This window comes from Cenococcum geophilum (genome assembly GCF_001692895.1).
Source record: "Cenococcum geophilum 1.58 unplaced genomic scaffold K441scaffold_24, whole genome shotgun sequence".
NCBI lineage: Eukaryota > Fungi > Ascomycota > Dothideomycetes > Gloniales > Gloniaceae > Cenococcum > Cenococcum geophilum.
This window is the reverse complement of record NW_027137582.1, coordinates 1291386-1318908: the sequence shown is the minus strand read 5'-3', so window position 1 is coordinate 1318908 and position 27523 is coordinate 1291386. Positions and strand designations below refer to the sequence as shown.

The window sequence follows — 27523 nt, the reverse complement described above, 5'->3', positions numbered from 1 at the left end:
ACGGTGAGGTAGAAGTTATTGATGAGGATAATGTGACGGCGCTGGGGCACTGCCCCTGCGACGTCTACATGCAGCCTAGTCAGGGGCTCGCTTAGAGACTTGGCTCGTGTATATAGACCTATCCTTTCCTCAACCTTCTTCTGCTCCTCAGCTTAGTATCTTTGTAAGATAGCATTCTACAAGCTTCGGTTCAGAAGCATTTGTACGAGCCGTCACAGATAAGGCTCTAGAGGAAGGCACTAAGGAGAGTTAGGAGTCAATTTGACGACGATTTTGGTAAGTTTAAACTTCCTCTATTGCTCTGCATTACCACCAAATATATGCTAAGACTTACTATAAATAGTATATATTTGCAATGGAGCGCCGCGGCGATCCTGGCGCGAAATCAAATATTGAGGAAGTGGATTGGATCTGACCTCAGATCCACGCCGCGCCGGTCCAAATAGATCACTGCTGGTTTCGATCTCAGGTAGGTTTAGCTTGTTTGGACGAAGCCTCTCTTCCATTGCAGAAGTTCCTAATTGCGCCGACGCAAGCCTATCCTCACCCGACGGACAGGACCCATGATATCTCCAACAGTTGAATCCATCCTAAGGACGCACTCTCTATACAACGTATTCGTGGTCCAATCGAGGGACACTCCTATTGCTCTCGCCATCCCCCCTTCACTACCGCCTAAAAGAAACGCGATTGGTGGCCGCTCAGCGGCAAACAGTGTCACTTCCATCACATGCGTATCCACCAGCATAAAAATCTAAGTCAAGTTAGTCGAAACAAACCCAGGGAGATAGACTTCCTTACCTGAGATTCACCTGTGGAACGAATTCTGTTGACCTTTTCTTGTACTTCTGGATATTTCATGGGATCACACCCTTGCACATTTCCAAACTCGTCAGGTTTATGTCGACTGAGTGGAGAACCCCATGGACTCCATCTCAAGTGGCCTTGGTTTGATCCGAATATTTTACTTTCGATCTCGCCAATCTCGCAGTAACCCTATATCATATCAGCCCAATGTCGCCAGTTTTACCTATTGGAATATACATACCTCGATTCCAAAAAGCCAGGGCTGGGGCTGCCATTTTTTTCCACCGGCAATCTTTATTAAAAGCTCAGGAGCGGCCAAGGAACCTGCTAGGCCAAAGAAAAGGATAATGAACGCCCACCACTTTTTGAAAGCCACAAGAATGACACCAATCAGGAAGACGATGGAAGAGTTCGTCATGACCATGGCTGCTGCTCTACGAGCGATCGATAGCCGCTTCACAGAATTGACTGGAGCAAACGACTTCCAGCGCACTTTTGCACCTCGAAAGCCGTCGATTATGACGGTGTTTCGTAGCTCCTCTTCGCTGGCGGTTAGTGCGAATGCTCCATTATTGTTTCTGGCTTGGAAGGTGCTGGCACTTCCAATGCCAGAGACTTGAATACTTGGGTAGATGTCGTATAATTTGGCTCCGTATGCGTCGTCCATAATATGATATGGCTGATTTCGCTTCATTGGTTGCAAACAGATCATCCTTTCCAACATGGCATCACTATCGGCGAGCAAGGAAAGACTATACTAGTCAGTACGACTCCAGCTTCAAGTTTCGATTGCCGTTCTCATACCTTGCGAATACCTCAAATGCTGTGTGGTTTTTTGTTGCCTCGACACGACATAGAAGAAGTCCCATGAGAGCGTACTCAATGTCTGCCGGATAATATAACGTTCGATCCCGAGCGTAGAAACTTTGAAGCGCAATGACCGATAATTGGAGACGAGAGAGCTGCAGAGAATTCTGAAAATGCTCAACAAGCTGGCGTGAAATATGTGAGTCGGACCAAACATCCCGCATAAATTGATGTCGAGTGAGAACCAGGGGTGGTCGACCGGGGCTATAGATACGGAACATGTTGTCTGAATTTGCAGCAAGGAGGATCTCTGGTAATGTCCAAACCCTTTCGCCGAATTGCTTCAAGAGTGCAAGAGACCCTTGAGTCCCATCTCCATTGATGGCAATTGCCACGGCCTTGGCTCCTCGAACAAAGTCGCTGATATGGTATATCTATATCCTTTCAGCTGAAGAAGCGAGAATTTTTGGAGATCGACATACCTCGTCCGTATTAGCCATACACGAGCAAGCCACCCAAAAATGATGTACGCCGGCTTCCCTCGCTGCTTGCATGCCAAGTTGAATTAACTGCCCTTGCATCTCCTTTGGAAATTGAGCTTGCACGTATGCAAGGACAATGTATTCTGGAAAAGGCTCTCCACGCGCCATGGCATCCCACTGTTCATCTTGTCAGTGGTGCTGTGACATCAGGCGTTGCTAGGGTACCTACGTTGTCCGTCTCAACTAGATCGCACACTTCTTTGCCGTCAGGAAAGTTCGGGTCAACTGGAACCCTTTTGACAAGCAAACTTGGCTAGGAGATGTTAGACAAATAAAAAAAATACCTAATGAAAAAAGTGTCCTTACCCCGATCGATCGGACATGCGGGGCGCGCTGTGAACCACGATCGTGTAGCTCCATCTGATTTCTTGAAAACTCCGGGTAGCCATGAAGGCGATAGTGAAACCCTTCATAAAACCCAGGCGAGCTTTGATTCTTCTCCCCTAACAAGGCCGAGATATCGACATTCTATTCATGTAAGTTTGCTGTCTTGATCGATACTAGTGCATCTTACCGCGATAATCAGAAGAAATCCGCCGACTACGCGACGCAGAATACGTCGGCGCTTGCTAATGCCCGGCCTTTCGATTCCCCACTGACACCACTCGGCCACACGAAGTGAGAATGGTGACAGGTCCGTGATTCTTGCCCGATTCCAGTGAACATCGTTCGGACTATCAAAAACCGAGTCGACACATTGGACAACCAATTCTTTTAATCCGCCGTCCCAATTGCTGATGTATCGTTCGTCCTTGTTTCTAAAGCGTACACGATAAAACGGATCTATCATTCGGTATTGTACTCCTTGTCGATGTGGGAGTTCTCCAGTATGGCCCCAGAATCTCTGCCAAATGTACAAGCGCCGGTTGTCGAGATTGGTCTCTGCTGATAGACCGAGTTTTACATACGTTGGTGCCTGTCGGTTAGAATCAGCTATCATTCACGCAAGTGAAATCATGGAATCATGTCATCTCTCAAGAGCACGGTTGAGAGGATTGGCTGACTGAAATAGAATGCGACTTACTTTCCAGCGACGTGTATATATGCCCTCATCCCCTCTCCAAGAGTCAAGCCCTACTAACCAAGGGGCAGTGACACGATGGAACTGAAAATAACGGACCAATTTGCTCATCCGGGATTGATGTACTTGATCAGATCTTCGAGCCAAGTCAGGAGTGTGTAATCGCGGACGCTGCCGGGATATGAGTTGAACTTGAGAATTGTTTTGCAAAAATCCCGAAAGTCTAGAAGGTGATGGGGAGCTAGCTCTGCTAGAAGGCTGAAATCTAGGCGGCGTCCGTGGCGGCGATTCATTGTGGTCAGAGCCGGCATACATTGGAGGCGGGATAGTGGCCCCAGTTCCGGCAGCTTTATGGCGACCGGAGCGTGGAGAGTGGGTGGCACGGGGAGGGACAGGGAGGTTTGTACTAGGTGGACTGTTCTGTCTATGAGTGTCGAATCCACCCGATTGTTGATAAAGCTGGGTTTGTTGCATTTCGATTCCTCTGGAATAATAATGACCGTGTGTTCCATCCCGACCCGAGGGTCCATTACGACCGCCGGGGGAGTAGCTCATGGCTACTTGGTAGTCTCTGTTAGAGACTACCAGAACTTGTTAGCAGCTTGATTTGGATTGTTGCTGCTCTGTCCTGGGTAGTAGCTACTGGGCTGTGTTTGTGTCTGGGAATGTGGTATGAGTATGTAAGTTACATTGAACGGAGGTAGAATTATAATTTCTTACATATGGGTACTGCGGATGACTGTTTGTGCTTTGGTTCTGCTGCGAGTTCATGGCAGGCTGCTGAGGAATTCCAGCTGGGTATTTATAGGCGGGGAGATGGGAAGACTGGGTCGGTGGGTTGGGAGAAGAGTTGATTGAGGACTGATTGCCACTGTAATTACTTCCTGTCTGCCTTGTCGAAGCGCCAGAGGAGTAGCCCTTGGCGGTAACCTCCGGTGGGAGTGTGTTGCCACCGTGGTCTTCAGTCTTACTTGACTTCGAGCTCTGAGAATATGATGGATTCTGGGGTGCTCCACCATTGGGGTTTCCCCCGTTCGGACTGACCGATGGGGACCTGTTGAACAAAGTAATGTGGATTTGATGCTGCATGTCTCTCCAGGAGACTATGCTCCGCAAGAGAGTGTTATATACCACAATGCTACTTAGGGTCACATGTCCTATTACTCCAAATGTAAGCGCTTGGGAGTCCTAGTGTGTCTCATCGTACAACCTAGGAAGAGTGTAAGTTTTGTAGTGTGGGGAATTGAATGAGCGACTTGATTCTAAATCTATGGAAATCAAGTAGAATATATACATAAAATAGGTGGCAAAGGTTGATGACGACAATGTACCATTGCAGCTGAAACGATGTACAATTGCAGCTGAAAACAAGGGTGGTGAGTCATAGGGTGGCGCAAGCTTTGGTACCGGTAGTCGGTTACAAAGAGCCATATGCCTATCCATAGCAGTTTCGTGTCCACCTTGAAGCACCACTAATCTGGCCACAGTCCATCACTAGGAACTAATTGGACGTTCACTGTATCCAGTGATCTATTTGGATTGGCGTGGCGTGGATCTGAGGTCAAATCCACTCCACATCCTCAATATTTGATTTGGCGCCAGGCGCGCCGCGGCCCTCCAGTCGGCAACTGTTGGTTGGACCAGAGTAAAACGCATCCATGTATGCCCAGATGAGCAATCTCCAAACGGAGGTGCCAAGGTAACAGACGAAGCAGGGCACTGCAATAACATATGGCATTTATGGACAAGAAGCTCGTGTGCTTGACTTTGCATGTTTGTGAGCATCGTTAACTCTTTGCAATTGGGTGGATGGACATGTTGTGCCAAGTAGAAGAAGCGAGAGTGCATAATGCTAAGCCTTAACCGCGCAGCCTTGCAGATTATCACCCTATCATGCTCTTAAGTACCCGGGATAAACTCGGCAAGATAACATATTCTGAGCGTACCGGGTCACACAGCTGAGGCTCACTATCGCACAAACGAATCTACGGATCCAAGTGTCTCCGAAATGTTACCCAGCTATTTTCTCAGTTTGGGGGTCTCCATGCTTAAAGTCGTAGAACTAAACTGTACGACATTTAGAATATCGGAATTATGCACTGTGCTTGAGGATAAATGATAGGGATCTGCTCTGTTGTAAGTTCTACGCTACGAAAGGCGTAATGAGCACCGGTCGGAATAAGAAAGGCGTCCAGACAGTGAACAATAAACCCCTGTCATTTTGAGCAAAGGCAGAATTTTTGGATTAAAGGAGTGCAGCATTCGAACAGCCAATGGTCGGCTACAAGAGAAGCCCTGAGATTTTAAGGTCATGCACGCGACCGGAATAATTTTGATGTTCTCACTGTCGAATGGGCCACACTTTTCTGAACTTCGAGTTTCCACAAGGGGACGGATTGTCAGATTGGCCGTTCTTTCGAATAAGCCTGATTCCGAACTTTGCTCTCATGAGTTCCCTCAGTGAGGATGACGTATGGATACAGCGGTGGGAAAAGCTGGCTGTAGGGGGTCGGTATTCTTGGGGAGAGTTCAGTCTCATTGTTCTAGACTGGGAGGTCGGTAAGTTGCAGCCTTCTGGCAATATATCTCTACAATGGCTTGACACGGAACAGGCAAACCTTTCAATCATATATCAGCAGAGACGATTTTCGTTGGCCATCAAAATAGCGTGTCCGCAATTCAACTATTAAGTGCAAAATCTGTTCCTGATTTAAGAATCGTGTAAAATTCAAATCCGCATCCAGGAATTTGAAAAACTTTCCTTCACTGACACATTATAGATTAAGTCCGTTAGACTTACCCGAACCTCGCACGGCTGACGAATTTACACAACTATTCAAACTCTTAGATGTACCAACTGCATTCCTGTCGGAGAGATTCCAATCTGTTAGCCATTCATTTGGAGGATCACTGCGCTCCGGCGCTCTTCACAGTACTAAGTTGTGGAATCCGTTTTCGTGATAGGTATTGATCTTGTTCAGACACCTGGTTTCATTTTCTATCCCGACATCCTAATATCGACGAATACAATAGATTGAGGGTAGTCGATCCCGCTGGAACTCTCAATTCCAAACCTCCTGCTCTATGGGACCGCTTTGGGTGTTATTTGAAAATTGACCTCGATGCCCATAGTAGCACCTTGGATGCCACCACCTCTAATCGAGGTTTAGTGGAATCTCCAGTTTCGATTTCTGGACCAAATTCTTCAGCATGTATCTCTTCGTCTAAAAGCCAGGCTGGTACAACCCTTAGGAGCCCGCCCTCGAATTGGAAACGTTGCGTCACGTTCGTGTGTTTCGGAAGCACTCAGGACATCCGAGATCGTCTTCAGAACCTGCTTAAGAAAGGCAACGTACACGATATCTTACACGATCCCTATGTTCTTATTGATATTTTGATCGATGAGCTCTATCAGCTTGTTACCGTTCATATGAAGCTTTTGCGGAATGAGTTTAGGGATATTGAGAATGTAAGCTGGCTATCAGAACTATTCGTTCGCGGCTAATGGGTGGTTACAAGTCTATTATTCAGGCAACCCCGACGCCGAAATATGCCTTGGATCACGCCAACTTTCCCGTACTTCACAACATGGCTAAAGACGCCATTTACCTTGAGCAAAGCCTGAAGTCACTGCACAAAATAGCCAGCTCGGCGACACGTTTCCACCAAAAGCATCTCATATCCTGCCAGTGTGATATCGTCATGTCTGTACAAAATAGCCTCGAATACCGTCTCACGGTCATAGAGTCTTCTCAAGTCCAGATCGATACTCTACAAAAACGAACCCACAACTTGATCCATTTGGTAAGCTGATTCCATTAGCCCAAAGAACGGAAGATGACAGTAGCAGACGTTCAACCTCGTCAGCCAGCGAGACAGCCAGGTGATGCAAATGGAGAGTTACTCTATGCATGTCATTGCAGGAATCGGACTGTTGCTGGTCCCGATCGCCAGTCTGTCAGCGTTTGTCCAAACTCCATTCTTCAAGGTCGAGGAGGTTGATAAAGTCCGGATTCGTATCAGTTCTTGGTCGTTCCTCGCACTCTCAGTTTCATCGACCCTTGCCGTTGTGATTGGATGGTGGATATTTCGACAGTATTGGATGCAAAAGCGAAGCATGGGGAGGCGAAGGCCACAACCTCCTGGAGATGCCTGATAATATTCTCCTCTAATCATACTTTCGACGAGTCTGCGGCGGACTTGGCATCACTGTGTAGTGTTTGATTCATGTCATCTCCCAAATCCACCTCTTTGAGCTGCGTACAGTTTGCGGGCAATCTCATATCTTCTGGCCTGTCCTCACGTAATTTGTTAGTCCTAGTGGTTCCCGCGAAGTTGTCATTGAGCGCACCAACCCCCCGAGCCCACGCCAGCAGCATGGCGGATAGGGAGGGAAGAATAGCGCCGATGATGGCGGTCCACTGCTCGACCCATCCAAATATTGTAACAGCGTTGGCCTTGAAGCTGGCGAAACCGGAGCCAAAGGCCTTTCCCGAGCCGACCACGCGCCACGCTACGTAGACGTAGTAGAGCTTCAGTATGCCTCCTTTGCCGGCACTTTTTGAAGGAAAGTTTTGACGAGCTTAGGGCCCTAAATCTGGGCCACTTGGTGCCAGATACTGGGCCATATGTTTAAGAACTAGGCCACTAAACAGGGGAGTGGCCCGAATCTGGGACGTCAGTTGTCCCAGGTTCGGACCAATACTTGGCTTACTCAGGCTTGCTCAGGCGGCCAACACCTGCTCAGGATTGCACAGCCACAAGCTCAGGTCACTTAGTCACTGCTCAATTTAAGCCCCTGTACGCTCAGGTTCAAAAGCGGAAATGGAATTTGGTGAGGTCAGTTTTTCCCTAAGAGTATATCGCGAAAGATCCATCCCCACGACTTGTTCTCCCTCTTCCACGCCAGCAACCGCTGCTCGTCCAACTCTTTCCATGGACGACGGGTTCGAGCTCTCAAGAAGCGTCGGGTCCCACGATGCACAGCGTGTCCAGCACCATCGCCATCGTCGCTCGCACCAAAACCACCATCGCTAACGCTCTCCTCCTGCTCTACTTCCTCCTCCACCGTGGTCTCGCTGGCCTTCGCATTAGCAGCCGAACTACACAGCGCCCTCTGTTCTAGGCTGCCGGTGTAGCACATATCGTCGGCCGGTGCGGGCCTGGTTTCGCTGCTGGCTACGAGGCATGGTGTATCGCAAACGTCCATGCGGCGAAACCCAGTCATCATCCGCAAGCCCGACGACGACATTGGCTTGAGAGTAACACCCTCAATCTTCCCTACTGGACCAAGCACCTCGCTCAAAAGCGTGGCCGGTTCGCTGTGAGAGAACGCTGCCGCGTCGCCTGTAGTCTGGATGGTAGCGGACAGGGATGACACTCTCATCGAGACAGGGCAAATAGTAATCTCTATCACCCTATACTCGGCATCTGGAGACGATCCACCAACGCCATTGCGGTCGACTCCTACTCCGCGGCTTTTGGCTGAGGCGATTGCGGTCTGGACCGGCGTGGATTCTAGAGCCCCAGCGACGGATCTGGGATGTGCCCACTACGAGTGCGCATTCAGGCTTCGGATCTGCTCTATTGGCACGCGGCGAGGATGGTTGCCAACTCGACGCTGCGGAGCGTTGTCGTCCTCCGGTTTGTGGGTCATTCCCCCCGCTGTCTCCGCCGTTTTTGCCGTTCCTCCTCTCCCTTCTCGCTGTTGTCGCGCAGGCCACGGGCTAGCGGGTCGCCGTCTCCCTTTCCGACTTATCCATCGTTCATGTTCCCTTCTGCTGAAACCTCGTGTGCCAGCGCGTACGAACAGCGCCCGGAGTCCTATTCGGGAACTGGCTGAAGATCCAATTCCAGTCTTTACTGCCTTCCCTCCAGCGGCGTAAGTTGTCATCCTCTGCCCGCGTCCAGGGAAGCCTTTTCGCTAGGCGTAAAGGCTCAGCACCATGTCCAGCAGCAGCGCTATTGTCATCACTTGTGGAATTTGAATCCTCGCTCGAATGTCCGTCGAGATCGCTGGGGCTGTCGTCTTCGCTAGATGTCTCATCTTCGCAATGGCCAACAGCGTGGGGCTTCCTCCGCGGCTGGCGCTCCACAGCCAATATCGCTGTCTCGGTCTTGTTCCTTGCAGGTTTCGTCTGCAAGGTCGGACGGCGGGTGTGAAATGAGGTCGCAACGAGATTGGTATTGCAAATAGATGCCGTTAGAAGCGCTATACTTAAGGCGAGTGGCTGGATGGACATGTTCTCCAGTTTCTGCCCATCGTCCAGTACGCTTCCTTCCAAGGCATTTAGCAATTCTCTTCCACCGGTTGCGAACACGCTCGGAGCATTGCGTATAATCGCAGTCAGGAAGCCCAGCTCTGGCGACGATGCAACGGGGTGGAAGACAATGTCTGTAATAGTCATGGACGGTTCCTGAATCTTTAAGGGTAATTTATTATGGTTACCCAACTCCGTCCGCTCCTTCACTCTCTGGGTTGGCGGCGGCGACAGCGAGGCCCGGTCGGAGTAAGGCCCAGCGGAGGCGGTCTTGTTGTCAGATCCCGTACGCCATCCTTCTGCGAAAACGCTGACACGCGCGTTTCCCAAGAGGGCCGTTGACGTGATGCGGTAGGGAAGCCTTTCGTTTCCTACTAGGCTTTGCCTTGGCTCGCCCTATAAGCAACGGCTGCGATAAAGAGGAGGAGGGCGAGGGCGCGGCCGCGGCCGCCGAGGATGCCGAAAAGTGTAAAAGCTCTCCTGTCTTAGACTTTGGCCCATCGTATCCATCTACTGAGACGGCCGAATCGGATTCCGAATCCTCCGGGCTTAGAAGGAGATGATGGTGAGATGGTCGTGGAGTTGCAGCGGATAACGGATGAATTGCATCGGCCTTACTCGCATCATGACAACGGATCGGCTCGTTGCCCTGGGCATCCGTCACAGGATCAGCAATCGTCCCAGGATCAGCAATGGGATCGAGAACTGCCTGGACATGACCCTCGTCCCTGGTCTCCTCAGACTCATTATGAGGGTCAGTAGAGAGTTCGGTATCGACTGGGTTGTCAAGGCTAGCAGATCCAAGACTATCTACCTCCATCATCATCAACTCGGTCAGTTCGGGGGTGACGAATTGACCTACACAACCATTAGACAAAGCCATATTAAGGGGAGTGGTGTAGGAATAGTCTCACGTACCATCGCTCAGCACGTCCGCTTCTTCCATAGTCCAGCCATCTAGCTCGGCGGCGGTATCCGAGTAAAAGCTCAGCTCAGGCTCTGTATTTGTCGGATTCGTTAGCCCCTTCGCTGCAGAATCCCTCGCAGAGTCCGATGCAGTGCGATGTGTACTAGCAACCGCAAGTGGGCGGGTTACGGTGTCTTGTAATAAGGAGAAGTCGTTTCCGCCATTGGCATCCGAGGCAGTTTCGCGCTTTTCTAGTTCTTCGGTAATTAGTGCGTGGTCCGCCGCTGAATTAGAGATCAGTTAGTGTCCATCGTTGTAACACCTTCCTTCCGATTAAACTGCACATAAGACTTACCTATACTGCTACTAGGAGTAGGCCCGTCCTCGTCTCGATTACCATCCGTCCAGTACTGGCCCGTATTCTGTCCGCCGGGTTCTAAGTCTGTGCTGCTCTCTAAATGTGGCGTGGTTATATTAGCGAGAAGTGATAGTCTCTACGCCTATCTGCAGCAACGTACCAGCATATAAGGGACCAAAATCCTCCTTTCGCTGCGAGCTGGATGTCTTAAGCCGATACTGGGCGCTCATTCTTTTCGGTTTAGCAACGTTGTTACTTAAGGCCAAGTCGTCACGTCCACAAGCAGTTAGGGACTTGGACAGAGTGCGGTATAAAGAGCGCCTCCGATCAGGAGGAGGGCCAGTGTAGAAGGCAATGCTATCAAGCGGATTGGTCCGTAACGGTCCCAATGGAAAAGAGGAAGTCTAAGGAAAAGCTGACATTCTGGCTTGTACTTTGATACCGTTTAGAAACTGGGGGCAAAGCAGGCTCTTTAAGTACCTCTAGGAAAAACCCCACCACAATGAACCCTCTTACATCGGCATCAGCAAGCCCCTTTCCTCTCGGCCTAACTAAAACCATGAGCACCGACTTCCGAGTTCGCATAAACTTGATACGAGTCAAAAAGGCCTGACGCTCACCGCATGACCATCTCCGGAACGCAATGCAACCATACTCCGCCCGCACTACACCCAGCCCCGAGCCCCTTCGACCGAAATTTCCACCAATCGACGTGACTTCCTCTTCAAATGATTCGTCCAGAGCAGCCACTGCATACGTATCTGTATGCGATCGCAAACAAACGGTGAGACGATTCAGTGCAACGCGCATATCAAGTGTCAGGTGGCAGTTGGTGCATGCTTAGGATGGCATCAGAAATAGCCACCCCGATCCCTGGAGGAGAGGTCTACCGTTCCGACGGGATACGGCAGAAGGGCTCGAAGCCAATCAAAGAGAGCCCCATTGATGGTGACGTGTGGACAGCATCGAGAAGGAGAGCGGCGGTCAGCCGAGCTACGACACGGCATAGCTGCAGTCCAGCCAGTGTCATGCCCAAGGGTACTAGACAGCACTATACAGGACACACGTATGGCAGCTCGGAAAAGGCGATCGCCGATGTGCAGATTGAAACAGGTTGCAGCGCCGACGTGACGATGGGACGATGGATCCACATGATGTCGGCTGACGCATACCCAGGCTGGCAGGCTAGGATATTGGATTTCACGGGGTTGGCGTCCGGTGTTAGTGTACCAGCCAGAGGCTGTTCAGGGAGGGGATGAGGCATTCGATAAGCTGAGCCTCCGTGAGGGTTGCAGTTCCGCCAATAGACCTCCCATATGCCGTGATCATTGGTACGGGCAAGCGGTCAAAGGATACGACCGTGCAGGCGAGTATAGTGCCGTTATTGGAATTCAAGGTCCAGCACCCTATCCATTGCCCGATCTGCATCCGAAGCATCGTATCATGCGACACCACTTGGATCAGCGGTCCTAGGCGTTCGGGGAGGCCGACTATCAAGTCTTGAGGTCAATGCAGCATTGCATTGTTCTCCCGGTATCACATCGAGCTGGGGCCGATGCTCCCTTGCCCTTGCTCACGTCGACTCAGAGCAAGTGCCGCCGTGGCTCGAGCCCGTACCAGCTGAGACACACCATGACATGACGTGGAAAGGCAGCCAGCGGCAGGGCACGGCAGGTCCACAAGTCGCCGAAGTAGACGAGGTGTGATACTAGGGGCCTAAAATCATGCAGTGACTAGCGTGGGAACATTGCATTCCGTATCGGGAGCCAGAGCCGGGAGCTTCAGCGGAGCGTGGCGATTGAAAACCATGCAGCCGGAGGGACGAGACAGCGAAAGCGAGGGGCGACTCAGGAAGAGCGTCTGGGTGGCAGGAAACAGTGCTAAACGCCCCGATTTCGTGGGCAAAGAAGACAAATGCATTGCAGGAAATCGACAGAGGAGCGCTTGGTGCTAAGGAGCAGGAGACGAAGAACAGAGAGAAATACACGGAGAAGGAGGGGGCATGATGGCGGCGATAGGAGAAGGGCTGGAAAGCATGAGTGCGAACCGGAATCGAGTTCCAAAGTGGCAGTCGGTCAGTGCGAGACACGGCACAAGCTCGTCGCGAGAGGCTGTCAAGGAAACGAATGGAATGGAAAATGGCTCACCGGCTTGCAGGATGTAACACTAGCGTTGGGACAAGGGAAGGGGATGGGAGGGAAAGAATAGAGGTTAAATGCAGCAGAAGTGGGAAGAGGACGAGTCTTTTATGGTGGTGGTCGAAGGGAGGTCTTGGCGGAGCTAGTACGAACGGGGCCTTAGGCGGCCCGAAAAGGAAGCCTCCATTTCCTAATGCAATTCCACCCAGCGTGAAATAACTGTTCTTATTTTTATCTTTATATTTATTTCTACTTTTAATACTATTACTATTACTATTTTTATTCTTTATATACTATATTAATTCTTTTTTTAATTTACTAACTTTACTACTTTAACTATAGCTATAACTTTTAATTTTACTTTTATTATTATAAAAAGTACTTTATATTATAGAATATATTATATAAAAACGTTATATATAAAAGACCTTACTATTAGGACTATTAATAGACTTATTATAAATACTATTACAAACGCTATTAATATTTTTATATATATTTATATAAAGTAGAAATAAGAATAATATGACGGTTCGTCTATATAGCTACAATCGAGGCGTCGTTGGTCACGGATTAACGTTGCCCCAACGTTGCCCCGACAACCGAACATGTATATAGTTGTCTACCGCGCCCCCTTCTCTGAGCCCTTACCTTAGTCTATTTATAATATAGCCCCTTATTGTTGCTTAATCTATCAGATCGCTCCCACGGGAAGCTAGCCGTAATATTAGACTAAGGTCTACCCTTAATTGGCCTGTAGAGGCGACACAATACTAGGTCTAACGGTTAAACGCGTAGCCAGATAGAGCTGTTCTACCACTACAACTATAGACCAACCAACCCTCTAAGCCCTGCTTGAGGTAGGTAATTGCGACAGCGGATTAAGCAGCTAAAAGAAGAGACTGCGGTAATTAGATTAGAAGGATCACCTGGAGTACAATCTTAGTAGCAGGAGGACTTGCCTGAGGAAGTAAAGAGAGACACTATAGTAAGAAAGAGCGCATTGAGGCCTAGTGTACTAGAGATAGCTATTGACCCAGCGCTGGCAGGTCGCGAGGAACCTGTAGACGCGTTACTTGAGCCGCTAGAGCTCTAACCGTACTATGGCGAGACAGAGCTTTTAGATGATATAAAGAGCAAATAAAACCGTCTTATGGCGCAATTGGAAGACGATGAGAACCCTATATACTTTGAGATGGAGATAAAGAGAGAGTATATAGCCGCGACCACCTAGAGCCTAGCCGCGATTCCTATAACCGAACTTATAGAAGAGCTGAAGCTCTAGGGAATATAAAGGAAGGCGATGGAACAGTAGATTGCTATGCTATAGCGTCTTATAAATAACTATGCCCACGAGGCTCTTAATGCGAAAGAGGAGGCTAGAGTAAAGATAGCGGAGCTTACGGAGCGCCTAGATAATAGGATAGACGAACTCTGTAAGGCCAATTAGAAGATATCTAGGATGGGCTGTAAGGTCACTATATAAGCCCTAGGGCTGCAGGATAACGAGGAGGAAGGCACGCTGGTATAAATAACGCAAGAAGGGACACTATTCTCTTAGACGAGCAGCGCTATAGGCTTAAGCCGTACAGCTAAGTTCCTAGATCCGCCCACACTTATAGATGGGAAAGAACCTACCTATTAGGCCTGGAGCGGCTATGTATAAAATAAGCTTCGATCTAATATAGACTGGTTTTACCAAGATAACCTAGACTAGGAGGAAGATATAAAGGTAGCGTATATTAAAACGCGTATAGGAGGCAAAGCTTATAACTATCTCTTACCCTACCTAGAAGTAGAGCGCAATATAGGACGTAACCCTACTAGTAAAAAAGTACTTGAGTTCCTAGAGAACGTCTTTAAGGACCTAGATTGCCGTATTAAGGCCTAGCAGGAACTTAAGGGCCTTAAGATGCCGTACCTAGGAGACTTTAACGATTTCTAATCTAACTTTGTATGGCTGGCAAATATCTTAAGGATGCTATAAGATTAGTGGAAAGAAGAGCTTTATAATAAGCTTTATGACAGCCTACGCGTCTAAATGGAGGTTAAGGTAGTAGATAAAGACTATAACTTCCACGCCTACTATAAGACTGCTTAGTAGTACGCCTAAGGTCTAAAGTAGACGGGTAAGGAACGAAGCGACCGTAGAGTAGCCTAGGCTATTAAGAGAGCTTCTATAAGGGGCGCTGAAGAGACTAAGGGTCCCCCCCCTTCTAGGTAGTTGCTAACCCTATTACCGGCTGCAAAAGCACCAGCTACTTACTATAACTGTGGTAGGTAAGGACACTATTCTAATAACTGCCTAGCGCCGAAGAAAATGGAAGCTAAAGTAATTAACTAAAGTGAAGAGTATAAGATAGTTACTAACTTATCGGAATTGGAAAACAAGTAGCTTTAGGAGAAGTCTCCTACCTAGAGTAGATTGGAGCAATTAATATAGCGCCTGTATAGCTAAAGGAGATCTTAGGAGGCGCAGCCCTTATAACTTTATATAGGATCGCGCTAGGCAGCGTGGCTCTTAATATAATAAGTCTACTTAACTCTAGGGCGGGCGGAGAGGCTTTATATACTATAAGCTACTGCTAATTATTAAGTAACGACTGTAACTAAAGCTCTATAAGATTAAAGGATAAGGAGTTGCCGTATCTGGCCATAATAACTAGTAGACGGATATAATTAGATAGCTCTTTAAGGCTAACCTAGTTATAGATAGCTAACGAGTCCCTATATAGTTCCTATTCTATAATACTAGCCGCTATAATCTTCTTATTGGCCGTAGGTGGTTCAAGAAGACTAGGGCCCTTATTAATTGTAAATATTGGGTCTTAGTATAGCGAACTAAGAGGAACTACTATAGTAGGTAGGACGTAATTATACTAAGAAAGGAGCTCCTACCCCTACTAATTAATGAGGATTACTAGAAAGATATAGATTAAAGGGATATACTACTAAACCTAGAGCCTAGGCCTACCCCCTAGCGTATCCTTAAACGTATAGTCGTAATTAGCCAACTCTAAGAGAAGAAGTCCTCTACTAAAATTAAGCTGGAGGGATAGGCTAAGCTAAAGCAAGCTAAGCAGGCCTTGTACGACTATAAGTATACTTAGAAGATTGATACCTAAGATATAATTAGGAAAATGGAAGACTAGCTCCGCCCTAGGCTAGCTCTACCGTTAAAGCTAAGAAAAAGGAGGCCTTTATCTACTAGGGAGTTTAGGGCAGTAGATATTGCGCTACTTAAGGCGAGGAACTTCTTACGAGGAGCGAAGCGTAAGGATGTAGTAATTGGATATACTAGTCTCTATAAGATAGACCAGTTAATAAAGAATAGGAAGGGATAAGACGCCCTACCTAATAATGAGGAGGAACTTTGCTGGCTTGTCTATAAAAAGCTGCTATAGCCCTACTAAGAATATACTAATAGTTTCTTAAAGGCTATATCTGATACGCTACTACTATATCGCGAGGGAGTGGACTATAATATTATTTTTAAAGGCGATAGCCGCAATCTAGCCCCTAGCCTACTATATAATATATTGCTAGAGCAGCTAGAGCTTATTAAGGTTTACCTATAGGAGTACTTATAGAAGGGGTTTATAGTATTAAGTAACGTACCCTTTATAGCTCCGGTCCTATTTGCTAAGAAGCCTAAAGGAGGGTGGCGATTTTACGTTAACTTTTAAAAGCTTAATGTAATTACTAAGAAGGACCGCTATTTGCTGCCATTAATTGAGGAGACGTTAACTAGGCTATTAAGAGCGAAAATCTTTACCAAGCTAGATGTTTGGCAGGCTTTCTACCGTATATAGCTAAAGGAAGAGGTAGAGGAGTTAACTACCTTCTGTATAAGGTACGGATTGTATAAGTATTATATCCTACCCTTTAGACTATGCAACGGCCCTATATTCTTTTAAAGGTTTATTAATAACGTCCTTTTTAACTACTTAGACGATTTCTGTACGGCCTATATGGACAATATCCTAATCTACTTAAACGACCCGTTAGAATATAAAACTTACGTTAAGAAGGTCTTATAGAGGCTTTAAGAGGTAGGCCTATAAGCGGATATTAAGAAGAGCGAGTTTAATGTTACTAAGATAAAGTTCCTAGGCTTTATTATTGGTACTAACGGGATCGCTATGGATACTGATAAGCTAGCTACGATTAAGGATTAGGAGCCCCCTACTTTAGTAAAGGGGGTGTAATTTTTTTTAGGATTCTGTAACTTCTATTAGGCCTTCTTAAAGGATTACGGCCGAGTTATATAACCGCTTAGTAAGCTTATAAAGAAGGAAGCATAGTACCTGCTAGGGGAGAAGGAGCTTAAAGCCTTTAAGCGAGTTAAGGCCCTTATGCTGTCTGGTAGTATAATTAAGCACTACTTACCGTTCTGAGATACCTGTATAGAGACTAATATGAGTAATAGAGTAGTAGCTAGGGTACTAAATTAGCTGCAAGACAATGGGACCTAGAAGCTAGTAGCCTTCTTTTTAAAGATAATGTCCCCTATAGAGATGCGGTATAAGATCTATAATAAAGAGATGCTAGTGGTGATAAGAGGCCTATAGGAATGGCGAGGTTACCTTATTGGCCTCCAGCGTATACCCTTTATAGTGGTTATAGATTATTAAGCCCTTAAGTACTTTATAACTAAGAGGCTGCTAAGTTTATAGTAGGCCCGCTAAGTAGACCTATTAGCGGACTTCTATATGCGGATTATATATAGGCTAGGTACGGCGAATATAGTAGCCGATACCCTATTACGAAAGTAAGAGGACCTAAAGACGCAGAAAGAGAAGGACGTAGCTACACGTACTATGCACCTGATTAACCCCGCCCTTATAATTGCTACACTAGAGGTAACCTTAAGAGACCCCCTAGCTGCAGTAAATTATAAGTGGGAATTGTATAAGCTAGTTAACTAGATCCTCTAGGCTAATCGAACTAGTAAATCGCTAGTAGGGCTATATTAGTTAGCCGAACAAGACTAGAAGGGCTGGAAACTCTAAGGAGGACTACTTACCTAATTTAGTAAGCTAATAGTCCTTAATACTAACTGCCTCCGTACCTACCTTATTATAGAGGTATACTTTTGCTAGGTAACCGCTTATCTAGGTAAGACGAAGACTAGGAAACTTGTGGTAGACTAATACTATTGGCTAGGACTACCGTTAAACTGCGATACCTATGTAAGAAATTATAGGACCTGTAGGAGGACCTATATACCCCACAACAAAACCCTAGGCCTACTGCACCCCCTACTAATTGGTGAACGCTGCTGGTAGTATGTCTCTTTTAATTTTAAGTCCTTCCTAATGGACAAAAAGGGCTTCGACAACGTCTTTGTAGTCGTTAATTGACTAGGTAAGAGAGCCTTCTTACTACCTTGCTATAAAACTGCTATTGTAGCTAACGTAGTAAACCTGTACTACTAATACGTCTAGCGCGTGTACGGTCTTCTAGAGACGGTTATATTAGATTAAGGACCCTAATTTATCTTAGCCTTTATAGACGAGCTATATAAACTAACCGGCGTTAAGTAAAAGCTCTCTATATCCGGTTACCTATAAATAGATAGTAATACAGAGGTACTAAACTAGTATATTGACTAACGCTTAAGACCCTTTATTAACTACTACTAGGACAATTGGTTAGAGCTTCTCCCCTATATAGACTTTGTATAGGTAATCTTACCGCATAAATCTACTGGCTTTGCACTATATGAGCTAGAGCTAAGATTTAAGCCGAGGCTCTACTTTAACTGGGAGGAATGTATATAAGTAACCTTAATACCTTATAAGAAGCTGATATAATAAGAAGCTTAGGCTTTCGCATATAGGACCTAGGACGCAGTTAAATGGGTAAGAGATAGCCTGGTGAAGGCCTAAGAGCGGCAAATAATGTAAGCTAATAGGCACCGCCGCGAACCAGACTTTGGAGTAGGTGATTAAGTATATATTACTAGGAAGGGCTAGGCTACCGACTAACTAAGTATTAAGCTAGATAGATAGCTTGTAGGGCCCTATAAGATTTTAAGCATAAAAGGACACTCGTATATTATTAACCTACCTCTAAATATAAAGATGTTAAATGTCTTCTATGCCGATTAACTATGAAAGGACTTAGATAACCCCCTACTGGGCTAAAATAGGGAGCTAGAGGAGCTAATCCTAATTAATAGCGAGCCGGAGTATAAGATTGATAAGATCCTTATTAGTAGAACCTACTACGGAAGGCTATAGTATAAGGTTAACTGGGTAGGCTATAACCTAAATAATACCTAGTATAACGCAGACGGCTTTATTGGCGCCCCCTATAAGATTAAGGCGTTCTATAACAAGAGACCCCATAATACCGGACTACCTGTACAGCTATTGCAATGGTTAGAGGCGTATTATAAGGACGTAGATCTAGAGCCCTTAGAGGAAGATAATAAAGTAGAGAAGGATGGAAGGGTAAGATGGATAAGGAGAGCCTAACTATGAGGATTGAGGGCGATCCTCCTGGCTTAAAGGGGGGTAATGTAACGGTTTGTCTATATAGCTACTATTAAGGCGTTATTGGTTATGGATTAATGTTGCCCTAATGTTGCCCCGATAACCGAATATGTACATAGTTGTTTACCGCGCCCCCTTTTTTGAGCCCTTACCTTAGTCTATTTATAATATAGCCCCTTATTGTTGCTTAATCTATTGGATCGCTTCTACGGGAAGCTAGCCGTAATAAATAAGATATAATAAATATATTAAAGCTTTAAAGCTTTAACTGCCCTACTACTGCCCTCTACTGCCTATTACTGCCTCACTACTGCCCTATTACTGTTACTACCCTATTACCACTTTATTACTACTATTACTACCCTATATAGAAAATTATTTAGAAGTATATTAAGAAACCTATTATAAAGACTATTATAGGTATTTATATAGCCGTTTGTATAGCTATTTATAGACCTATTAGTAGAATTATTATAGTGCCGTTTATAGACTTGTTAGTAAAACTATTTATATAAATAATTATATAGGTAATAGTAAAACTATTATAGAGATAATATAAAGCTATAAATTAATATTTCTTATATCATTTTTTAACGTTATAGCTTAATTAAACTTTTTTAGTTAACTTTTATATTTTATAAAAAGTTACTTTATATTTAGCTACCTCTTTATTTATTTATTATTAATTACCTCTACTATTAATCCTATTTTTCCTTTTTTTATTTTACTATTACCACTACTTCTACTTATACTATTACCACTACTATTTTAATTTCTTTTTTATTTAGTACTTTATTATTATTATTTTTACTATAACTTTATTTACTAATTTATAGCTACCTTTATCTACTATTTACTACTACCACTTTAGTTACTTATTATTATTACTACTATTTCCTTTTTTTTATTATTTATATACTATTTATAACTTTTATATTAATTATTACTTTACTTTATTAATTTTAATACTACTTTTATTGCTATTTTATTGCTATTTTATTTCTAATACTATTTCTAGTACTATTTCTATCTTTATTACCATTATATATATATTATTACTACTATATTTATTACTAACGTAAGTAATAGGGTTATAAAGGTGTCCCTAGTTATAACCGATACGAACTACCGCCTTCCTATCTAGGCTAGCTTATTTCCTAAATAAATATACTACCGCTTTAAACATCCACACCTTAACATTTCCCCTTGCTTCCCTACCTACAACTCCCTATAATATACTTAAATTTAAAGCCATCCCTTACTAGCCGCGTGCTCTAGATGTAGAAGATCGTTTATAAGCAGCTTTAAAAGCCTGGCGAATAATAGGACTCTATAAAAGCGCCGAAGCTTATATAAAAGCCCATAAGGTTAATCCAGTTACTTTCCGCCGGTGGCTTTAAGGTAAATCATAATCTTACTAAATTGCCCACGTTAACCAATATCGTATTACCCTAGCTGGCAAGGCAGTAATTGCTTAATATTGTATTTATCTTACTAAAGCCGGGTTTCTATATTAATACTATATAATTTAAATAATTGCGACACTTATTCTTCGGCGCGAAAACTCTAACTTTCCTTACTACACTAAAATTATGCTACTTAGTATAAAATGGATATATAGCTTCTTAAAACGGCAGGAAGAGCTTTATACTTACTATATATAATTAATTAGCTTAGAACGAGCTATTGCTAATAATAGTCCTGCTTTAGTTAAAAGGTTTTTTACCAATTACTCTAATGTAAAGACTTAGTATAATATTAATGACGCTAATATATGGAATATAGATGAGACTGGTTACGCTATAGGCTTTATATATAGTGCTAAGGTAGTAGTATTAAGAGGCAATATTATTAATTTTAAGACAATTAACGGCTCTTAGGAGTGGGTTTTATAGATTAATTTAATTAGTATATAAGGGCGGATGATTCCACCGTTTATTATTTTTAAAGGACGCTAATATACAGAATCGCTATGGCAAGAAGCAGAGAAAGCTGTAGGCAAGTATGTAATTGTAATAAGCAAAAATAGATAGTTAAATTAAGAGCTTAGTATACGGTAGCTAGAGTACTTTAAGCGCTATACCTAACGGACTAAGGTATAGGAGAGAGCAATAAAAGACAGAACCGATAGTAAATATAACGGCTATTAACTCTTAATTATAGACGGCCACAGTAGCCACGTCAATATTGAGTTTGTTAAATTCTGCTGGTCAAAAAAGATTATACCAATTTGCCTACCGCTATATTCGACATACCTCCTATAGCCACTAGATTTAGTTATATTTTCAGTTCTTAAGCAACTATATTTATTAAAGGTTAATAAATATGCAGCTTGCGGTATTACTGGTATTAATAGAGACTATTTTCTATAAATACTTAGTAAGATTCGGCCGTATATTTATCGTCAGGAAAACGGGAGAGTGGTAGGGGCTAGCCAGGGGCTGGCCCGGGGCTGGCCCGGGGTCATTTTAGCTAGATCCGCTGATCTGCTCATGTACACTTCTTTACGCTAGCCCCGGGCCCCATTAGCAACATTAGCAACATTAGCAATATTAGCAATATTAGCAATATTAGCAACATTAGTAATATTAATAATATTAATTTTAAAAATTATAATATATCTTTTTACTATAATAGTTATAATATTTTCTATAACTGCAATATTTATATNGGAATAATAATNGGTTTTAAATTTTTAAATTTGGTTATTAAGCAATTAATTAAAATAAGTGGGAAGCCTCTTGCAGAGGCTCCAAATCGTCAATTGGCGATATTCCTGACGATCCACCGGCCGTGTACTAATTTCCTAACTAGGCCTAGCACCCGCCTACCTGTCTGCCTGCCTACCTACCTGCTGCCTGCCCTGCCTGCCTGCCTGCCTGCCTACCTGCCTGCCTACCTGCCTGCCTGCCTGCCTACCTGCCTGCCTACCTGCCTGCCTACTGCCTGCCTATACCTATCTGTGCCTACCTGTATATGCCTACCTGTCTGTGCCTACCGTCTATATCTGTCTATGGTATCTAATTCGATTTGATTCGGTAGCGGGCTGATATCGAGGCTCTGGTTCGACTCGATCGATCGATTAAGTCGTTCGTGGTGTTGCTGACTGGTTGTTCGAACGATCGTCGTCTAGTTCTGGCGACGGTCGTCTGGTCCTGATGACGGTCGTCTGGTTCTGATGACGGTCGTCTGGTTCTGGCGACGGTCGTCTAGTTCTGGCGACGGTCGTCTGGTCCTGATGACGGTCGTCCTGATGACAGTCGTCTGGTTCTGACGACGGTCGTCTAGTTCTGGCGACGATCGTCTGGTCCTGATGAACGGTCGTCCTGATGACGGCCGTCTAGTTCTGGCGACGGTCGTCTAGTTCTGGCGACGGTCGTCTGGTCCTGACGACGGTTGTCTGGTCCTGACGACGGTCGTCTGGTCCTGATGACGGTCGTCCTGATGACAGTCATCTAGTTCTGGCGACGGTCGTCTGGTTCTGGCCACAGTCATCTACTAGCTGCCGTTGTAGTGCCTCCCTAGGTAGAGAGGATGGAAGGAAGGGTAAAAAATAAGTGGTATTTAGGTATACAAGGGGTATGTAAAGACACGGAGAGGCTGCCGGGAATATAGTGGGGGACCCGATAGCACTGTGGGCCGCTGTCAGGGCGATTAAGATAACTAGGAAAATTAAAGTCCTACTAGGAGCCTACTAGGAAGCCTGCTAGGAGCCTGCTAGGAGCCTTTAGGATTTTAATACCCTAATAGCAATAAACGCAATAATAGTAATAATGTTTATTTTATAGCCATAAGCTAGCATAATGCTAGCGTACAGCTCTAGGGCCTAGCTAATATAGTAGAAAGCTGGCGTAGAGCTCTAGGGGGTCAGCTAATATGGCGGAAAGCTAGCGTAGAGCTCTAGGGGGTCAGCTAATATGGCGGAGAGCTAGCCCCGGGCCCCAAAAACACTTTTAGCGAAACTAAATTTCGTGCGCCACCCCCCGTTTTCCTGACGATACTAGGGAGTTAATTAGGAGCGCCTTTAAGGCAGCAGGCCTCTTCCCCCTTAACCTAAATTAAGCTCTTAATTATTGCTCTATATAACCTTCCTCTATATAGCTATCTACACCTCTATCTACCCTTAAGCATATAACGGTCTTGTCCTCTCCTATATATCCTCTACCGCCCAATAGCGAGCACACTCGAGCCCAGTATACGCGCACGATCCTTTATCCAAAAACGTTACTAGAGGTAATAGAGGCAGTTGTTTTAACGTTAATGTAACACCTATAATTTTTAGAGGAAGGCTTAGAGCTTATATAAGTAGAAAATAATAATCTTCGGCAATATGCTAAGGAGCGGAAGGCTAAAAAAAAAGTAAACGGAATGTGCTCTTTACCGAATTAGTTCTTACTCTAAAAGCAGTAAGGGAGCTTACTACTACTAAGCAGGCCATTAGTAAGGCTAAAGAGCATACTAAGCTTGCCAAAGAACAGCTTAAAAAAGATTATTAAGTAGCTATAGCACTTGCTAAGGAATAAGTTAAGGCTAAGAAGGAGGCTAGGAAGAAAGCTATAAATGCAAAAAAGCTAGCTAAAGAATACTAGCGAGAGGTAGGAGAAGCAGGAAGGGTGGCTAAGAAGGCGTAACAAAACTCTCTTACTGCCGCCAATATAGCTTGCAGAAAGAATACTAAAGAAGCTTAATTAGCGGCTTAGATAGCAGCTAATTATATAATATTAAAACAGTTAATTATAAAAGAGCTTTGGAAGCGGGCAGAGGAGTCCTCTACTGCCGCCGCTACTGCTACTGCTTTTATCTAGCAACTTTAGAAAGCCGCTAAGAAGGTAGTAGAAGAAGCTACTTTACTAGAGGACACTTAGTAAGAGTCCTCGGATAAGGATATTGAGTTAATTAATAACTCTTAGCAACCGATTAAATAGGAAATTAAGCGGGAAATTAAGCTCTAAAATACTAAAAATTGGCTTAATATAGACTTTGTTATATATATTTATGGCTTTAAAGCTCCTTAATAATAATACGATGATTTTTAATAGGGTTTACTAGTTATTTGCCACCAAATTAGTATTCTTAGGTATTTTGGTATTTAAAACCTTTATAACTAAGGACACCTTTATAACCCCATTACTTATGTTATCTCTACTTTTACTTTACTTTACTATTTTTTTAAAAATTATTTTAGCTATTACTATACCTATTACTTTAAATATTACTTTTATATTTATCTAAACTACTACTTCTACTATTACTATTATTATACTACTTTTATTATTATTACTTATTTAATAATTTTTTTACTTTTATAATTTTTTATTTAGTTACTCCTTTATTATTCCTTTTTTTCGTTACTTTTATAACTATTTTTATTTCTATTATTATCTTTATCTTTATTTTTAGTACTATTACTATTAGGAATAAAGGCAAGTAGTTACTATATAAGGTATATTGCCGTCACATATAGCAAGTTGCCGTTACGTGCGGCAAGTTACTGTTATGTATCGCCGCGGCACTAGCGTAGCGAGGAGCCTTAAGCTCCTCGCCTTCCCTTATTAAGACACAGAATAACAATTATTATTATACTATTTACGAACCGTAGCTATATAATATTACCTTATATAACTAACACTAATTAATAGTTAACTTTACTATTATACTATAGAGCAGCTAGGTATTCCACTAAGAAGAGATAAGCTACTGTACTAGTGCTACTCGTGCTAAAGGAAGCTGTTTTTTAAGGTTAGAACTGGTCCTAAACCTTAAATAGAACTCTTTTATAAATCTAAGGATTTTAAGGCTAGAACTAGTCCTAAGCCTTTCTAAGATTATAGATTCTTACGTCTATTATATAGAACAACACACTTTATAAGTCTTTGCGATTTAAGGCTAGAACTAGTCTTAAGCCCTATAATCGCAAATATACGTTATAAACGCGTACTAAACGACAAATATATATTATAAACGCGTACTAAACAACAATCCCTACGCCAATAATACTTCCCTCCCTCTAAAAATATAGCTACGCCTACTTTAAATAACTGGGAAGACTTCTTACTACTAGGGGTAGCTTTATACGCGAAACTCATTAATAAAAATTAGGATAAATTTACCTTTAATATAATAATTTATACCGTAAAATAAGTTAATAGCTTTCTCCTACACTATATTATATTCTACTAAAGTAGACACTATACCAATTTATAGCTATAGGAATATTTTAGAGAGGATTTTATAGGATAGACCGCTAATACCTAGGCACTTAGCAATATTAATATTGTTTAGGATTTTTAAGACTTCCTTTATAGGAATAGGGTATATATTACTAAGAACGGTAACCTAATTACTAGCAATATTTAGGCCGTTATTACTAGTATAAAAGAACTAGTATAAACGGAAGCTAAAATTATATATTAACTACAGAAACCCAGAACCAACCTATATTCTTTAAAAGGTAACTTTAATTCGGAACAAAACCCCTAGAACGCTACTCTCCTACCTAGAGGTACTCTCCTACCTAGAGGTACTCCTCCTTTACCTTCGCTACCTTTAGCTTCTTTACTCTAGCTAATTAGTAACCCTCTATTATAAGAAGTTACAAATCTAATAAAGGTATATTTAGGCGAAGAGAAGAAGTTTAGAAGAGAATTATATAATATACTTAGAGCAAAACTATAGGTTTTCTATAACTGTTATAATAAGGTTAAAATTTAATGCTACTAGTACTACCACGCTTTTTTCATTATATTAAAGGGACGGGTAGTAATATTCTATTACGACTATATTATAGGTAAAAACTATAGCTTTAATATAATGCTTTAGCTTANTAGAGCCNACTTTAANACTAATAANAATTNCTANCTTTATATATCNNAATNGCNNGAGACTATATTNTANANAGTTATNNCTTNTAACCTAATAAAGACTTATTTAGAGTGCCTTTAACTACTCTTTAATAAACTTTAGAAAATCTAACGCGGACTTACTAAAACTTACTAAAATAAGAACAGCCTAAGGGACTAGGTTATCTTAGTATGCTATAGCATTCCTAAGTATAACTTAGCGCTATATAAACCTATAAATATATTTAAAGGAGTATATACTAAGCTATACTCCGCTATAGGTACTATAATATAAATATAAGAATCTTAATAGTTCTATACCGAAAACCCTACCTAACTAAGTATTCCTAACTAACACAATTATAACTAGATTAATTAAATATATAGTGGCTGTAGTAGGGAATAAAAAAGAGGGTATAATTAACGCTAACTATAAGGTAATTATAGAGGTCCTTATAGAGGTTCATTTTAAAGTAATTACTAGAAGAAGTGCTATATTTATAAAAAGCTAAATTACTAGTTAACTAGACACTCCCTTAATAAGTAAAAAGAGGCATATAATAAGTTCCGTTAAAGTATAAGAAATATTAAAAATTATAAAGTTACTATGGCCTACTTCTAAAGCTTCCTGGTTTAATATAAAGGCGTAAAAGATCTTAAGGGTAAGGTTAATAAGGTTAAATAGCTTCTTATAGATATAAAAATTAAGAACTACTCCCCTAACTAATACTTTACTAAGTATAGTAAGGTAGATAGCATATAAACCGTTGCTATTCTTAATAATTAATCTACGCTCTATTCTATTACAAAATTAAATATCTTTAATAAGCTAAAGGAGAGTTCCGCGTTTTCCTTTAACGACAGATACTCGGCGTATGTCTTTTATAGTATTATACCGGATATAGGAGCCGCAGGAGTATCTATAGTAGGAAAACCTTAAGTTTAAGCTCTTTAGCAGCTTAATAGCTCTATTTAAATTAACTAATTAACGGTAGGCCAATATACGATTTGCTTTAGTAAAGGTATTATAATTTTTCTTAGCATAATTAGGGTCCAAACCTCCTTAGGATATATTACCTTCTATATTATTTTTATAAACACTCTATTTCTATTTTACATTAAAGATATAAATAAATTAGGCGTTAGGCTTAATAACCTTAAGAATACACTTATTTAGGGAGATAATTAGATACCTATTATGCGTAAGTAGGGTTACCCCTAGTTGCTCCTTTATTAACTAGAAAAGAGTATTATTTAAAGCCATTTAACTAAGTTAGAATTACGCCAACTATACTATTATTTTAGCCACTTATTCGTTTATTAATTACTTAGCGTTCTTTAGCG

The 27523-nt window shown here is 43.1% G+C and overlaps 8 protein-coding genes across 8 annotated transcripts; 2 read left to right on the top strand and 6 right to left on the bottom strand.

The window, feature by feature from the left end:
• Window positions 1-517: 517 nt before the first annotated feature.
• K441DRAFT_563805 (uncharacterized protein) lies at window positions 518-3096 on the bottom strand (the record flags this gene model as incomplete). Its single annotated transcript, XM_067643622.1, has 8 exons — window positions 518-754; window positions 802-996; window positions 1049-1347; window positions 1408-1559; window positions 1612-2048; window positions 2097-2273; window positions 2406-2624; window positions 2671-3096. The coding sequence occupies 8 exons, from the start codon at window positions 3094-3096 to the stop codon at window positions 518-520; spliced, it is 2142 nt and encodes a 713-aa protein (XP_067503493.1).
• Window positions 3078-4054, bottom strand: K441DRAFT_128960 (uncharacterized protein). Its single transcript, XM_067640066.1, has 2 exons — window positions 3898-4054; window positions 3078-3836 (listed from the first exon to the last, which is right to left on the bottom strand). The coding sequence occupies exon 2, from the start codon at window positions 3730-3732 to the stop codon at window positions 3124-3126; it is 609 nt and encodes a 202-aa protein (XP_067503492.1). The 5' UTR covers window positions 3733-3836; window positions 3898-4054; the 3' UTR covers window positions 3078-3123.
• A 1227-nt stretch (window positions 4055-5281) lies between these two features.
• On the top strand, window positions 5282-7451 carry K441DRAFT_660806 (uncharacterized protein). Its single transcript, XM_067648773.1, has 6 exons — window positions 5282-5736; window positions 5790-5898; window positions 5958-6109; window positions 6159-6646; window positions 6697-6981; window positions 7028-7451. Exons 1-6 carry the CDS (start codon window positions 5529-5531, stop codon window positions 7331-7333), a joined length of 1548 nt encoding a protein of 515 aa, XP_067503491.1. The 5' UTR covers window positions 5282-5528; the 3' UTR covers window positions 7334-7451.
• Window positions 7452-7685: 234 nt separating this feature from the next.
• On the bottom strand, window positions 7686-8753 carry K441DRAFT_128896 (uncharacterized protein). Its single transcript, XM_067640065.1, has one exon. It carries the CDS (start codon window positions 8561-8563, stop codon window positions 8018-8020), a length of 546 nt encoding a protein of 181 aa, XP_067503490.1. The 5' UTR covers window positions 8564-8753; the 3' UTR covers window positions 7686-8017.
• Window positions 8754-9810, bottom strand: K441DRAFT_128859 (uncharacterized protein). The gene has a single exon (XM_067640063.1). It carries the CDS (start codon window positions 9582-9584, stop codon window positions 8943-8945), a length of 642 nt encoding a protein of 213 aa, XP_067503489.1. The 5' UTR covers window positions 9585-9810; the 3' UTR covers window positions 8754-8942.
• On the bottom strand, window positions 9393-11198 carry K441DRAFT_128867 (uncharacterized protein). The gene is made up of 4 exons (XM_067640064.1): window positions 10863-11198; window positions 10700-10798; window positions 10356-10628; window positions 9393-10295 (listed from the first exon to the last, which is right to left on the bottom strand). The coding sequence occupies exons 1-4, from the start codon at window positions 10930-10932 to the stop codon at window positions 9715-9717; spliced, it is 1023 nt and encodes a 340-aa protein (XP_067503488.1). The 5' UTR covers window positions 10933-11198; the 3' UTR covers window positions 9393-9714.
• On the bottom strand, window positions 10814-11527 carry K441DRAFT_660804 (uncharacterized protein). The gene has a single exon (XM_067648772.1). It carries the CDS (start codon window positions 11510-11512, stop codon window positions 11063-11065), a length of 450 nt encoding a protein of 149 aa, XP_067503487.1. The 5' UTR covers window positions 11513-11527; the 3' UTR covers window positions 10814-11062.
• Window positions 11528-11547: 20 nt separating this feature from the next.
• Window positions 11548-12586, top strand: K441DRAFT_677848 (uncharacterized protein; the record flags this gene model as incomplete). Its single annotated transcript, XM_067651105.1, has 3 exons — window positions 11548-11909; window positions 12105-12402; window positions 12440-12586. The coding sequence occupies 3 exons, from the start codon at window positions 11548-11550 to the stop codon at window positions 12584-12586; spliced, it is 807 nt and encodes a 268-aa protein (XP_067503486.1).
• Between the last annotated feature and the right edge of the window lie 14937 nt (window positions 12587-27523).

What these genes read in the sequence shown, in the direction of transcription:
- K441DRAFT_128867 (XM_067640064.1), bottom strand. Translation starts at nt 10,932, where the DNA reads ATGAGCGCCCAGTATCGGCTTAAGACATCCAGCTCGCAGCGAAAGGAG. An exon ending in TACTCCTAGTAGCAGTATAG is followed by an intron (nt 10,629 to 10,699) that starts GTAAGTCTTATG and finishes TCTCTAATTCAG; the next exon opens with CGGCGGACCACGCACTAATT. An exon ending in AGCGGACGTGCTGAGCGATG is followed by an intron (nt 10,296 to 10,355) that starts GTACGTGAGACT and finishes ATGGTTGTGTAG; the next exon opens with GTCAATTCGTCACCCCCGAA.
- K441DRAFT_128896 (XM_067640065.1), bottom strand. Translation starts at nt 8,563, where the DNA reads ATGAGAGTGTCATCCCTGTCCGCTACCATCCAGACTACAGGCGACGCG.
- K441DRAFT_660804 (XM_067648772.1), bottom strand. Translation starts at nt 11,512, where the DNA reads ATGCGCGTTGCACTGAATCGTCTCACCGTTTGTTTGCGATCGCATACA.
- K441DRAFT_128960 (XM_067640066.1), bottom strand. Translation starts at nt 3,732, where the DNA reads ATGAGCTACTCCCCCGGCGGTCGTAATGGACCCTCGGGTCGGGATGGA.
- K441DRAFT_660806 (XM_067648773.1), top strand. Translation starts at nt 5,529, where the DNA reads ATGGGCCACACTTTTCTGAACTTCGAGTTTCCACAAGGGGACGGATTG. An exon ending in AGTTTAGGGATATTGAGAAT is followed by an intron (nt 6,647 to 6,696) that starts GTAAGCTGGCTA and finishes GGTGGTTACAAG; the next exon opens with TCTATTATTCAGGCAACCCC. An exon ending in CCCACAACTTGATCCATTTG is followed by an intron (nt 6,982 to 7,027) that starts GTAAGCTGATTC and finishes TGACAGTAGCAG; the next exon opens with ACGTTCAACCTCGTCAGCCA.
- K441DRAFT_128859 (XM_067640063.1), bottom strand. Translation starts at nt 9,584, where the DNA reads ATGACTATTACAGACATTGTCTTCCACCCCGTTGCATCGTCGCCAGAG.